We start from the raw sequence: 14,639 nt of genomic DNA on the forward strand, positions 1-14,639 counted from the left end.
GCGATACTGATACTATCAGGATCGGTTTTATATTTTTAAAGAACCGATCCAAATAGAAACTATTAGGATCGGTTTTTTAATAAAACCGATCTTAATAGTTGTTATCTAGATCGGTTTTGACTAAGAACCGATCCCGATACGTACTATCAAGATTGGCTTTTATATAAGAACCGATCTTGATAGTATTTTCGAATTTTTTTTTAAATTACATAACAACCGATCCTGATACGTACTATCAAGATCGGTTTTTATATAAAACCGATCTTAATAGTATTTCGGATCATAATTCCAAAAAAAAAATCATAATTCCAAAAAAAAAAAAAAAAAACTTTTAGGATCGGTTTTTATTTAAAAGCCGATCCTAAAATTTTTTTTTTTTTTGGAATTATGATCTGATAAAAAAAAACTTTTAGGATCGGTTTTTATTTAAAAACCGAACCTAAAAGTTTTTTTTGTTTTTTTTGTTTTTTTTCGAATTAGGATCGGTTATTTTAAACAACTGATCCTAATAGTAGTAATCTGGATCGGTTGTTTAAAATAACCGATCCTGATGTTTTATTGAAGCTAAAAAAAATATTTTTATTTATTTGACCAGCTTCCATATATATTTTGCTGGCCAGCATCCTAAATTTCTTTTTTTGCACAGTAAGAAGCAATAATCAATTAAATATCATATACACATTCTAAATTAATTATCATACACATCTTAAACTATTACAAAAAATTCATGTACTTCATACAAAGTTTTGTGAAGCATTACATATTATAACAAGAAATTTAAATCCAAAAAAAAATTAATTAACAAACATACAATTGACTAATTGGGCTATTTCTTCAATTAACACACATTTATACAATATACACATTTATGCCATTAATGTAAAGCACAACAATAAAAAAATCAATAATTACCTCTTTTGCAATCACATCACTTGAGATTAAAAAAGACCCTAAAAACAAAAACAAAGGTAACAATTAGATGGAAAAACATTTTCCAATAAAAAATACAAAAAAATGTGTTTTAAAAGTATAATAATGAGAAAATTAGATAAAGCTAATACCATAATAGTTGATCGGCCGGATGATTAAGTAACTTGAGAGAGATGTCCTCAAAACTGTAAAACAATATACAAACACCATTAATTAATTTTTGAAACAATAAAAAAAATTAAAAACTGGCACAATTGAGCCGGAGGTGCGAGAGGCTCGGATTTGAGAGGAAGAGACGGAGAGAAAGAGAGAGAGAGACACGGAGGAGAGGGAGAGACGAAGACAGAGAGAGAGAGAGACAGAGTACTGAGGATTTGAGAGGGAGATACGGAGACAGAGACAGAGACGCTAAATTGAAAATGAGAGGCGCGAAATGAAAATAAGAACAACCCTAGCTAAGCTGGTTATATAGGAAGTTATCATTAGGATCGGTTGTTTATAAAGAACCGATCCTAATAGTATCAGGATCGGTTTTTTATTATAAAAAACCGATCCCGATACAATTTTTTTTTTCAAAGTTGGTTCTGCAAAAAAAAAAAAATCAAGTTCGGTTTTTTATAAAAAACCGAACCTGATTTTTTTTTTTTTTTTTTTTTTTTGCAGAACCAACTTTGAAAAAAAAAATTGTATCAGGATCGGTTTTATTGCTAAAAACCAATCCTGATAGTATCTGGATCGGTTTTTAGCAATAAAACCGATCCAGATAGTTTTTTTCTTTTATTTGGAAAATCTTTTCATATGGTTATGTTTAAATAAATATAAAAAATTACATATTAGAAATATAAGTTAATTATTTAATAGAAATTTTATTTAATTTTCAAATTCTACTTAAATAATATTAAACAGCAGATAGGTACTATTTGACATTGATATTTCATTAATGTAATTTTGATGAAAATTAATGTAATTTATATTATTAAAATTTATGTGATAATATAATTAATTATTTGACATTGATATTTCATTTTGAAGTCATTTTGACTATTGAATTTTTTTATACAATCATGCATGATGCATGAATGACTTGTGCCATATAATAATATACATAGGACTTGAACCCTTGTTGTGTGGGGTTGTGAAGGAACGAATATGAACATTAGTATTTGGTCGATCGGAACCGTTAAAATGAAAGAATGTCATATTAATTTCACCATTATAAAATTTGATACAATTCGGGATTCATTTACTAGTTCATCAAAGCAAAACAATATAGCAACATCGCACGGCCGTAAATAGTTTACGTTGGATCAAGACTTACAGTTGTCGGGCCTTCAGCACTTTTACGTTATTAATGTTCCATGTTATATCTTGATCATTTTAAAAATTATTACATGTCATTTAATTACAGACCCACCGTTGGATGATCATGCAAAAATGAACGGTCTGCATTCCATTTAACTATCTGGATCGGTTTTATTGCTAAAAACCGATGCAGATACTATCAGGATCGGTTTTATTGCTAAAAACCGATCCAGATACTATCAGGATCGGTTTTTAGAAATAAAACCGATCCTGATACAATTTTTTTTTTCAAAGTTGGTTCTGCAAAAAAAAAAAAAAAAAAAAAATCAGGGTCGGTTTTTTATAAAAAACCGATCCTAATAGTATCAGGATCGGTTTTTTATAAAAAACCGAACTTGATTATTTTTTTTTTTTTTTTTTTTTTTGCAGAACCAATTTATAAAAAAAAAATTGTATCAGGATCAGTTGTTCTAAAAAACCGATCCTAATAGTTAAACTATTAGGATCGGTTGTTTAGAAAAACCGATCCTGAGAGTATCAGGATCAGTTGTTCTAAACAACCGATCCTAATAGTTTAACTATGAGGATCGGTTTTTTAGAACAACTGATCCTGATAGTATCAGGATCGGTTTTATAAAAAATCAATCCTGATAGTTCACAAATTAGGATCGGTTTTGTTCAGAAAACCGATCCAGATAGGTATTAGTATCGGTTGTTTCATATAACCGATCCAGATAGGCCGATCCTGATTCATGTTTTTCCACTAGTGTATGAAGGATGCATTGCGCGTAGATGTAGCTTTCAGTGATTTGCCGATTTTTTTGGAATCCTGTTTGTGCATTGTGAAGCAGTTTTGGTAGTTTGTGTTGTAACCGATTTGCTAGCACCTTAGAGAAAATCTTCTGGACCCCATGTAAAAGGCTTATGGGGCGATAATCATGTACTGTACTGGGAGCTGTTTTTTTTGGTAACAGTACGATGTAGGAACTATTCAAAAATGTCAGAGGTTCGCCTTTTGCTGTTGTGTTCTGGTATACTGAGCATAGGTCTAGTGCTATGATGTCGCTAAAAAATTTATAGAATTCTCCCGAGAAACCATCCGGACCGGGGCTCTTGTGGTTGGGCCATTGTTTAATAGCCTCCTTTACTTCGTGTATTGTAATATATATAGGCATTGCCAAACTATCCAAGTCTGACAATTCGTCTGATATTGGATAAAGATTATCCCACTGTATGTGTGGCATCGTGTGAGATTGCGTACCTATTAGGCTGACATAATGTTCAAAGAAAGCCTTTGCCTTGGAGGTCTGATCCGAACATGCTTCTCCTTGATGCTCTATCTCTGCTATTTTGTTGTGGTTCTTTGCTATTGATGCAATTGTGTGGAAATATTTCGTACCTTTGTCACCTTCTGATTCCCACTTTGTGCGCGCTCTTTGCCTCCACATGTCCTCTTCCTGTAGTGCTAATTCCGCATATCTTGATTTGATTGTTGCCGTGATGTATTTCTCGAGCTGAGTCATGCCTCTTCCTTCTTTGACTTTGTCAATCCATTCCAGGTAATCCCGACATACCTGAAGTTGTTTCTTGATGTTCCTTGTTTTGTTTTTGCTCCATTCTTTTATGCATTTCTGAATCTTTGCTAGTTTGAGCTGCAGTTGCTCGGGTGATTGTGCTTGTTCCATGCTGAGCCATGTTTCCTTGACCATTTCTGTGAACTGTTGTTGCCTTAACAAATAGTTCTCAAATCTAAAGAACTTTGACCTGTCCCAACTTGTACTTGATGTGTATAAGATAGGGCAGTGATCCGAAGAAGTGTTGGCCAATGCTTTCTGATTTGAGTTTGGGTATTTCGTGTTCCATTCTGTTGAAATTAGAAATCTATCTAACCTTGCCATGTGCGGTTGTTGTCTCTCGCTAGACCATGTAAAGCGCCTCCCGTGCAGTGTCGTATTTATTCATTTCTCTCTCCGAAAGGTAACAATAGCAGGTTGACTCAGGGAAAAAAAACTTTTATTTGAAAATGTAAGAAGAAAAGTTTGTTAAAGTAGAATAATATGAAAAGCAAAATTAAAACTAGAAAATTATGCAAACAAATAACCCAAGATTAAATTAAGGGCCGGTCAGTTCAGAGCAGTCCAAAATCCTTTGGATCATGCAGATTTGGGTTCGCACGGTTTGGGGAGAGAACATATGTTGGAATGAATTAAAGGCTGTCCAGTAACAAAAAACACTTTATATGGGCCTTAATTGACATGTTGGGGTATAAATATATCTCTCAGAAAAGTGACCATATCCACTCGCCCAAAAATTAAGTGGTTTCCCAAATGTGGGTTCTCTACGTAGAATTTGTTATAATTGTAAAATTTGTTGTAAAATTCCAATACTTGCTGAGGTTGCTTCGGACGATTTAAATGTTTGTTATAATTGTTATTTATAATTCATACGTATTAAAATATAATTGAATTGTTAAAATCTTAATAATACGTGTTAGAGTTTAATTGATTTTTTTTTTGGTACTGGAGATAACACAGCTAACAAATAACCATAAGCATGTATTGGAATTTACTAGCAAACAATCATAAATTTCAAATGCAACTTAGAAAAAGTTTCATTGAAACAAAACTAAGTGTATTAATAATACATATATTACTTCTGTTATATAGATTGATTTCAAATCAGAAAAAATATTCACAAAGTATAATATGAAATTTAAATGAAACATTGATTTTCATATGCTAAAAAACAAGCGAAAGTACATTGATGCAAAAATGAATACTGGTTGTTGAATACTAAAAGAATAGAGGAAACGTAAAAATTTGGAATAGATTTACATTTCGTGGAATAGTGGAAGAGTGAAAGAGTAAATTAATAAATTAGTCAATTTCATATCTTGAAAAATGCCAATTTTTTATTTCAAAACCCCCATGGACTAGAGAATTGGCTAATAAAGAAACATATGACAGACTAAACTGTAAGAAGCATGATTTTTTACTACAAAAGTTCAAACTCAATTCCACTTTTTTTTATTTCTATAATTTAACTCAATTCTTTTCTTATTCATTGAAAATATAACATCTTTCTTCACTCTATTCCCTCTTTCACACTTGCCAAACAAGTCAGAAACAAATAGTACAAAATTTACTATCATAGGATATGAAGTATAAATCTGACAATGATTAGAAAATGGAATCCACTTCTTCTAATATATCTCAAAATTTAAGTTGAACTTTGAAAAAATTGAACCGTTCAAATTTTCAAAACACGGATCTCAAAGCAATTCATTCTTCATTGATCTGTCCCGTGCATCTAAATAGACACCGTAATTTTTTTTGACAGCGATCAATATACACTCCAGGAAAGGATATATTTAGACCTTACAAACCTAACACGTGATAATTACATATCATAAAATATTGTGCCTTAATTACCTTAATCAATTTAATAAAAATATCCATACTGGTATCAGCAGAGATCACAGCTCTTTTTTTGTATATACGTACATTAAATATGCAGTGAGTGTGTGCAGATATTTGTAATACAAAGATAGAAGTAAACTTTGAAAAAAAAACAAAACAAAGATTAAAATTAAAACTAAAAAAAAAAAACATCATCGTTGGCCTTGCTTTAAAGAAAAATACTATATTCACAACTATGTAATATGCATATTACGAATCGATCCGTGCTATAGATTTATATCTCAATTATTTTAGAAGTTCAAACGGCTGATACGAATCATATCTCCATATAAAAATATATCTAGAGAGTAAATTTTACATGTTTTTAATTTTTTTTACTATTTTTTAGATAGGTAGATAATCACTGGTTTCGGATGGCACAGATTTTCTAATCAAATGATTTTCTACCTATGTAAAAGAATAGTAAAATAATTTATTAAAAATATGAAACTTGATATGCAAGTATATTTTTATATGAAGATCTCGTTGAATTGTTGAGATCATATGTTTAGACTTTAAAAATATGAGCTCAAAGTGTGGATGGAGAAGTGCTACTTTTACTTGATTACGTCTGGTACCGAACCGCATCTGAACCAGAACCAATCCGGATCCAATTCATTTAGATAGGATATGGTTGAAAATATATAATCAGTTAAATTATAAGTAGGGTTACAAAAATTAATACTTACATATCAGATCCGGATCTGAACCATAGTGGAATATGCATATTACCAAAGCCTTACTTCTTTCAGAACTAATTAAATTGGTAGGAAGACAACAGTTGATTACCACTATTTAAGTTACCAATTTAAATCATGATCCATTCATCAAAAAAGTCCTAAGTAAATAAAATTACAATAAAGTCAAATTAGGAAAAAAAAAAGATGACTATAAACTCCTGCCTATAACAATCCGTACTAATATCTGACTATTAGTTACATCATATAACATGGAAACCCTTCGTATAACAACATGAAATGTGGTGAGAATAAGGGAATAGTATAAGAGTGTAGATAATTAAATAGGAATAGAAGGATATGATAGTTTAGAAGAATTTAAGAGAATAAAGAAGTAGATCTAGAAAAGAGGATCATTTTATTCGTTGTAAATTTTATTTATCAATAAAATTGTTATTAGTCATTTAAAACCACTAACCTTTAAAAAAAAAATGGGCACTGATTGCTGCTGTTCAGCAATCGGCTTAATTGTCACTTAATTAAATTAAGAAGGATTAAGTTACTAACTTCTAACTTCAAACTAACTAAGGCGACTTAAACTAGCTTTTGTTTAATTAAAACATATTACTATTTAAGTTATTGTTTAACAAATCTATAAAAGAAGAGATAAATTAGAAAATAAAATATTTTTCTATGACAACGGACCACATGGGAGAAATAACTCTATCTATCTTAGAATATGATAATTTAACATTATTGCTTGTAAGTATTCCTTATTTCATTTTAAGTCATCATAAAGTACTTATCTTTGTTTGATAGTTTAAATAAGAAACAAATATATGAAACATAAAAAGTAGGAAACGGACAACCTTCGAAAAAAACGTAGGAGACGGACCAGACTTGTCCACACTACATGAGCTACTACCTCCATTTATTTGTTTCCAAACTTTAATTGAACTTCTTTTACCCGCTACATATCTTTTGCAGAGTAATGGCCATGGACATACTGCTAAGTTTGCTTTACTTTGCTTCTCCATCCTCTGTAAAGGAGAGAGAGAGAGAGAGATGGGATCCAATGGAGAGAAATGTAATTGTAACACTTTGCTTAATTTAAATATAATTGTATGGCAGCTACTGCCATCATTTCAAAAAAAAAAAGAGAGAGATGGGATCCTATGCTAAGCTTGCTTTGCTTTGCTTTTTCACCGACAGAAAGAGAGAGAGATGGGATCCTGTGCTAAGCTTGCTCTGCTAAGCTTGCTTTGCTTTGCTTTTCCACCCACAGAGAGAGAGATGGGATCCAGTGCTTTATTATTTAATGATATTGTTGCCTCTGACAAAGTTTTTCAAAAGAGAGAGACCCTTGGTAGCCATTATCCAAGTTTTCAAAAAAATTGAGAGAGAGATGAAGTTTAGCTGGGGCAAACACTTCTCTAATTAATCGACCTTTTATAGTAAGCAAACTACTTTTTTTTTTTTTTAAATCTTTAATTTATGTTACATTTTGGATAATCTTACATCTTTGTGTCACTGAGTGTACGTATTAATGATTTGTCAAAGTACCACGGCAAATTTTGTTATGCTACTCCATATTACGAATCAGCACTCAAATTTGATTTATTCGGCTCAAATTACTTACCTGATTACCTCAAACTTAAGGTTTTGTAGAAATTAAATCACTCCAAGAAATGGGAAATGAACCTCTATTTCAAAGGAAGTCTTTTTTCCCATAGATATTAGCATAGTAGGAATTATCGGTATCGGGATTGGTCCCGGCCGATACCGATACGGCGGAATCGGGGTATCAGATTGGTATCGGTTTAGGATCGGCTCAGGATCGGATTTTTTTTTCTTTTTCTTTATGATTTGCTACGTGAGAATCGGTTCAAGATCGGATCGGAATAGGCTGATACCTATACGTATCGGCCAATCCATATCGGTATCGGCCGATATTTCCTACTATGAATATAAGACAATTTTTGCTAGGGAGATAAGACAGTTGCTAAGGAGCATCTGGGTATAGAATTTTTTTTTTTTTTTAAATAACGTTCCATTAACCATTGAAGGAAAAATCAAATGTTTTGAGCTGGAATCGAACTGTACCTATTCAATTTCAGACCGAGTTACACGGTAGGCTATTTTCTCATAGGATTTCAGCCGAAACAACTCCATTCCAGTCAAATTTCAGTTGAAAGGACCTATTCCAGTCAAATTTCAGCCGAAACGGCCCTATTCCAGTCAAATTTCGGCTGAAACGTCTCTATACAGGAAAAAACTACTCAAAAATTTGTCACCAACCCGACTTGAACCCAGGGTGTGTTGGCTAAAAACAAAGAGGTTTACTCATGCAATACTTCTTTTTGGTCTCTAGAACATGTTATCTATAATATTTAAATTCTACATGGGTTTCGACTAATCCCACATCAAAAATTGTATTTTATTATATAAATAAATTATTTATGTGTAATATTTTGTTTCAATTTAATAATTTTGACATATTATTATTTTAGAAACTTTTTTACTATTTTTTGGTACAAAACAAGTTTCTACCAAGAAGATCCGAGTTTCCGATCCGATTCAACTGATTCCGACCGACTCATCCGATTCCGATTTTACAATCAAGTGACCGATCCCGATTATAATTCTGATTTTTCCTTCTATGCTGTTAACCCAACATTTTTTTTAATTCAATAGTAGAAGTCGCAAATAATTTTAATTCTAAAAGTTGTTAGGGACCTTTGATAGAGGACAGTGTTGTAAATTGTTCTTTTTCAATTCATAAGTAAAGAGTAATTTCTCGTATATGATATGATGTAAGAGTAAAGTACATATGGTAGTTTGCAATTATTAATGTAAGTAAAGCATTCATCTACTGCGCAAACTGGTATGCAATGCAAATAAAATAAAATAAAATAGAGTTAGCAGGCATCTTGCAATAATTTCGGTCATTTGGTGTTTTCCTGAATTTCTGCTAATGCATTTTGTGTGTTTTTCTTTTTCTTTAGGCTCACAATAACAGAAAGGGGTAGAGATGGATGCTTTACCTTTTATAATTGAGAGGCTATCAGAAACCCCCTTCAGAGATTTTTTATCTAAGAACAGCCCTCATTACTTGGATAACCTGGATTTAGTTGTAAAACAGTTAGTCAAGGTCCAAAGGTACATGAGATGGAGCGATTTTAAGCAGCAGCCTGGGGATCAGAGAAAGGTCTTAATTAAAGGATTGAGACTACTAGCGCGCAAAGTTGGGAAATACATGAGTGAGATTCATGCGCATTATGACACCCATAAGGCAATTGAACTGGTAAAGGAATGGGGGGATATCCTGAATATAATTGCTGGTATTGTGTATTTCTGTTATAAGCTGAAGTCGAACAAGGCAGAGCAAGAGTTTGCTCTTCACGAGATTTATGGTGAAAATTTTGAAGAGTTGGAAAGAATTGGTACCATATCTGTCTTCAATGAACGGGAGAGCATACAACTCTTGCTCTTGAAGGCGTTTCCTGTTCTAACTGAGAAGAGTGAAAATTCGAAAAAGAAAACCTTTTTACTGGAGCTGTCTAAAGAGTTGGATAATCTCCCTCAATTGATTTGTAAGGCATGTCATGGTTTACGTCTAGCCTTGGTTTTAGTAGGCAGTCTCCTTTCATTCAAAGATTTAAAAAACGATACATGGAAAAAGGTGAAAGATGAGTTGTATGCGTTCAATAATGATCACCAGCTATTGGTGAACATCATGAACTACTGCTATGAGGATTTACCTTACTTTCTCAAACCGTGTTTTCTCTATTTGGCATGTTACCCCAAAGGCCACAAGATTTCTGTAAGATCTCTAATTAATATATGGATTGCTGAAGGATTTATTTCAACTGAGAGAAACGAAGAGAAAAAAGAGGAGACTGTACTAGAGGAGACAGCATACAAGTACCTTTAGCAGCTTGTGAAAAGGTACTTTTAATTGTTTTTCCAAATCACGCAATTCAGTATATCTATGGAATTTTAAATTATAATTTTTTTTATTTCTTTACTTAAAGGGATATTTAGTTTTTAGGATGGTGTTGATTTAAGCATAGGGTCATTTTCCCAATCAAATCAAAATTTTAAAAAAAAGGTAAAGTTTATCAAAATTTAAGGAGACTGTAAATTATTAGTAAATTATTAGTAAATTATTATATGAATAGTTGAATACTTAAATGACATACAAATCATCCCCTTGGTTATAGTAGATTCATGTAAATCAATTTTTGAAACATACTTGCAGGTCCTTGGTTGATCTTTAAATTTTTGTTGTTCCTTGTAGGTCCTTGGTTGATGTTTCGAAGAGATCCTTATTTGGTTCAATCAAGTATTGTTGTGTTAACTCTGATATCCATAATTTTGCCATCGATCAATCCAACCAAGAGGGGTTTTTGGTTGCTAACCCAGATGAGATAACAATTGAATCCCTGTTTCGTGTAGCAATCCACAGTGATAACAATTGTCATTACGGAGAACTTGATATTAATCATATCCATTCCTTTTTGGCATTAAATTATAATCAAAACATTCTTAGAAATGCTAGATTTATCAGAGTGTTGGAATTGTTAGGGTCCCTGGTACCATATACAATACCAAAGATGACCTTCTTACGTTATCTGGGCTTGAGACATACTAGCATAGATACACTCCCAGAAAATATAGAGGTCATGCAAAATCTTCAAACACTTGATCTTAGAAATACAAACATAAAAACCCTACCTGAGTCCCTATGGAATATCTCGACACTTCGTCATGTATATGTGGTACCCAGCCCCAAAATTAAGGGACCACCCCCAACAGCCAAAATAACTGCCCTTCAAACATTGAAAACAGTTGTGGTTCCTGAATCATGGATCGATAGATGTCCACAATTTTTGACCAGCCTTAGGAAGTTGTCCCTTTCAAATCCGGGTAATCCGGACTGGAAATCTGTTTCTATTTTGCTCAGCCAGTCAGTTAATCTCCTATCATTTAGAATAATAGGCGACTCTGTGCCATCGGAGTTTGTCGATACAAGGGCCTTTAAAAATCTTGAGACTGTGAAATCCATTTGGTTAGAAGGAAAGTGGATGAGTTGCAGGAAACTTTTCATAGATAATGTTGAGTTGCCACCAAATCTTACCAAGCTTACCCTCAACAAGTCCGGTTTGACGGAAGATCCCATGCCGAGGCTAGAGATAGTTAAAACCCTGAAATTTCTAAGCTTACAAGATGGAGCATACACAGGTAAGCAAATGACTTGCTCGGCAAAGGGATTTCCGTGTCTACAATCCTTAGAACTTTTGAAATTGGAAAACTTGGAGAAATGGGTGGTGGGAGAAAATGCTATGTCAGAGCTTAGAACACTACGTGTTGTTCAATGCAACAAACTCAATAACCTTCCCAAACGAGAGCATGTTACTATACGGCTCTCTTAGATACTTGAAATGCTTCTCTGATTATCTCTCTCTCTTTGTGCGTTTCTCTAATCTATGTGTGCCTGTTTTGATGTATGTATGTTGTATTCTCGTGTGAGTGTGTAAATGTTGAAATTATCAAGATATTAGGGTTGAGTGGACGGATGTTGTATTTCTTTAATTTTGGATTACTTCGAGAGTGAATAAAAAGTTTATAAGTGTATTTGTTGTGTTTTCAGATTTTAATAAATTCAGATGCTATGTAAATCACGTGTTGCTTAAATAGTAAGGTTTATTTATCATTTCACAAAGCACCAGTCGGTTGTGCCGTTGTTAGACAAGCATCTTGTTAGGATAAACTAAGCAATACTGCACTGCTTTGTGTCAGTATGCAAAGGATTGAAGAGAGAATAATATTTTTCTGAATAGAAACAACACTTTATTTCCTTTCTCTTACTCAATTACATAGAGTTCTACGATATTTATAACAGTACAATATTTTTAAAATAGACACCCACAACTCCCTAAATTAATTAAGCACCCACTACACAACAGGCTAAAAATAACTAACCACTATGCCTACTAGTCCTAAAATAACTCTGCTTAAAATAACCAATGCCTAAAATAACCCATGCAGTTTTTATGCCTGTAAAAACTGATTCGTACATGCTCTAATCAATTTGAATTAATTTTTAACACTCCCCCTTAATTCAAAATTGATTATATCAAGTTTGATTATGAATTCTTCAAGCTTTTCTCTTGGCAATGCCTTCAGCAAAATGTCAACCTTCTGTTCTTCAGAACTTGCACGCTTGATCTCCATTTTGCTGCTACCAATTCTTCTTTCAATGCTTGATGCCATGTTTCATTTCCTACTGCTTCTTCAAAGATTGTGGATGTTTGCCTTCCACCTTCTGTATACACCATGAAAAGCATGGATTGGTCTTTCTTTTCTTCTTCACAGCATGCTTGCTGTTCTTCCCTCTGTTTTATGAAACAATCAGCTTGCACACAGCCGTATCTTTTGCAGTGGAAGCACTAGACATCTTCTATGTCGTGCTGAAACTCAAACTCTCCAAATCTACAATGGCCACGTCCACTTCTGCCTTGAGAGGACTCCCCCTTTATGTAGAACGCCTTTTCATCGCCTTTCTCCTTTGATCTGAACTTTGCTTCATGGGTCTGCAGTGATCCCATCAGTTCATCAAAGGAATAGGTTGAAAGATCCTTTGATTCTTCAATTGTTGCCACCATGTGATCAAATTTTGGTGCTACGCTTCTCAGCACCTTTTCCACCATGGTTTGCTCTAAGATATTGTCTCCATATGCTCGAATTTGGTTGACAACGAATGTGACTCTTCACTAGAAAATCTGCATTGATTCTTCTATTTTCATATGCAACAAATCTCCATGTAGGATTTGCCGTTTGATTGCCACAACTCGATAACTTCCCTGAAATGCCGTCTTCAAGGTTGTCAATGCTTCTTTAGCAATTGTTGCTGCTGCAATTTTTCAAGGTTGAGCACCAATTGACTCTACCATCAATTGCAAATTGACTCTGCCTTCAATTGCTTGCCCATCGAACCATCAGCTCTGATACCATTTTGTTGGGATAAATTAAGCAATACTGCACTGCTTTGTGCCAGTATGCAAAGGATTGAAGAGAGAAGAATATTTTTCTGAATAGAAACAACGCTTTATTTCCTCTCTCTCTTACTCAATTACATAGAGTTCTACGATATTTATAACAGTACAATGTTTCTAAAATAGACACCCACAAATCCCTAAATTAAGCACCCACTATACAATAGGCTAAAAATAACTAACCACTATGCCTACTAGTCCTAAAATAACTATGCTTAAAATAACCAATGCCTAAAATAACCCATGTAGTTTATATGCCTGTAAAAACTGATTCGTACATGCTCTAATCAATTTGAATTAAAAGAGAAATTTAGATATATGCCCATCATAACTTCTTGATACAAATAATTCTCCATTGAAATGTTTAAATTAGTTATTTTCTCATCTAAACCCATTAATTTTATTTATATTCTCATTTGTTAATTTAATCAATTAAAAATAAATATTAATATTAATAAAATATTAAAAAGGCAGTTTTGTCCTTAGATGGGTAGAGTTTGACTTGATTATTTCACCACAATCAAATCGGTATGAATCAAACCGAGCTTTCTTCAACCAATCAATATGCAAAATTCACTAAACTATGCACACTGATGTCGAGTAAACGGGGACACTAGTACAAAAAACCCTTTCACTGACTGTTTAAATACCCCTACACCGACTGTTTTAGCAGCGTCAGTAAAGCCAGCGCCAGTGAAGGTTACCCTACACTGACTGTTAAAAAACAGTCAGTGTAGAGTACCTACGCTGACTCTTTTTAAAAACAGTCACTGTACGTGCCCTACACTGACTCTTTTTAAAAAGAGTCAGTGTAGGTCATTTATACTGACTCTTTTTAAAAACAGTCACTGTAGGGTACCTACAGTGACTGTTTTTAAAAAGAGTCAGTGTAGGGCATTTATACTGACTGTTTTTAAAAAGAGTCAGTGTAGGGTATCTATACTGACTGTTTTAAAATAGTCAGTGTACGTCCTAAAAACAGTCGTTGTTGGCGTAAAATTTTTGGCATGATTCTACTTGTATCGAGGCTATCCTCCATAGTTTTGCTAGCCATATATATTAATATACGACATTCATTGACATTAAATAAAATATCATACAAATAACGTAGACAACATAAACAAAAGACAACGCAATTTAATAACATAACATATTCATTTACAAAAAAACCACACTATAACAAAATTTACATAACACATAGTAACAAAATATGC

The 14,639-nt window shown here is 33.1% G+C and overlaps 3 protein-coding genes across 3 annotated transcripts in view; all 3 read left to right on the forward strand.

The window, feature by feature from the left end:
- LOC144560132 (non-functional NADPH-dependent codeinone reductase 2-like) overlaps nt 1-14,639 on the forward strand; it is a 97,128-nt gene that overhangs the window by 29,204 nt on the left and 53,285 nt on the right. The window lies entirely within an intron of this gene.
- Nucleotides 7,686-11,923, forward strand: LOC144560554 (uncharacterized). The gene is made up of 3 exons (XM_078309781.1): nt 7,686-7,821; nt 9,373-10,315; nt 10,668-11,923. Exon 2 carries the CDS (start codon nt 9,399-9,401, stop codon nt 10,299-10,301), a length of 903 nt encoding a protein of 300 aa, XP_078165907.1. The 5' UTR covers nt 7,686-7,821; nt 9,373-9,398; the 3' UTR covers nt 10,302-10,315; nt 10,668-11,923.
- On the forward strand, nt 10,561-11,802 carry LOC144560895 (disease resistance protein RPP8-like). The gene is made up of 2 exons (XM_078310117.1): nt 10,561-10,583; nt 10,668-11,802. Exons 1-2 carry the CDS (start codon nt 10,561-10,563, stop codon nt 11,800-11,802), a joined length of 1,158 nt encoding a protein of 385 aa, XP_078166243.1.

This window comes from Carex rostrata, chromosome 10 (assembly GCF_964058835.1).
Source record: "Carex rostrata chromosome 10, lpCarRost1.2, whole genome shotgun sequence".
In the NCBI taxonomy this organism is placed as follows: Eukaryota; Viridiplantae; Streptophyta; class Magnoliopsida; order Poales; family Cyperaceae; genus Carex; species Carex rostrata.

Coding starts and splice junctions, on each gene's coding strand:
- LOC144560895 (XM_078310117.1), top strand. CDS start 10,561: ATGACATACAAATCATCCCCTTG. Junction 10,584..10,667: donor ACATACAAATCATCCCCTTG/GTTATAGTAGAT, acceptor TGTTCCTTGTAG/GTCCTTGGTTGATGTTTCGA.
- LOC144560554 (XM_078309781.1), top strand. CDS start 9,399: ATGGATGCTTTACCTTTTATAATTGAGAGGCTATCAGAAACCCCCTTC.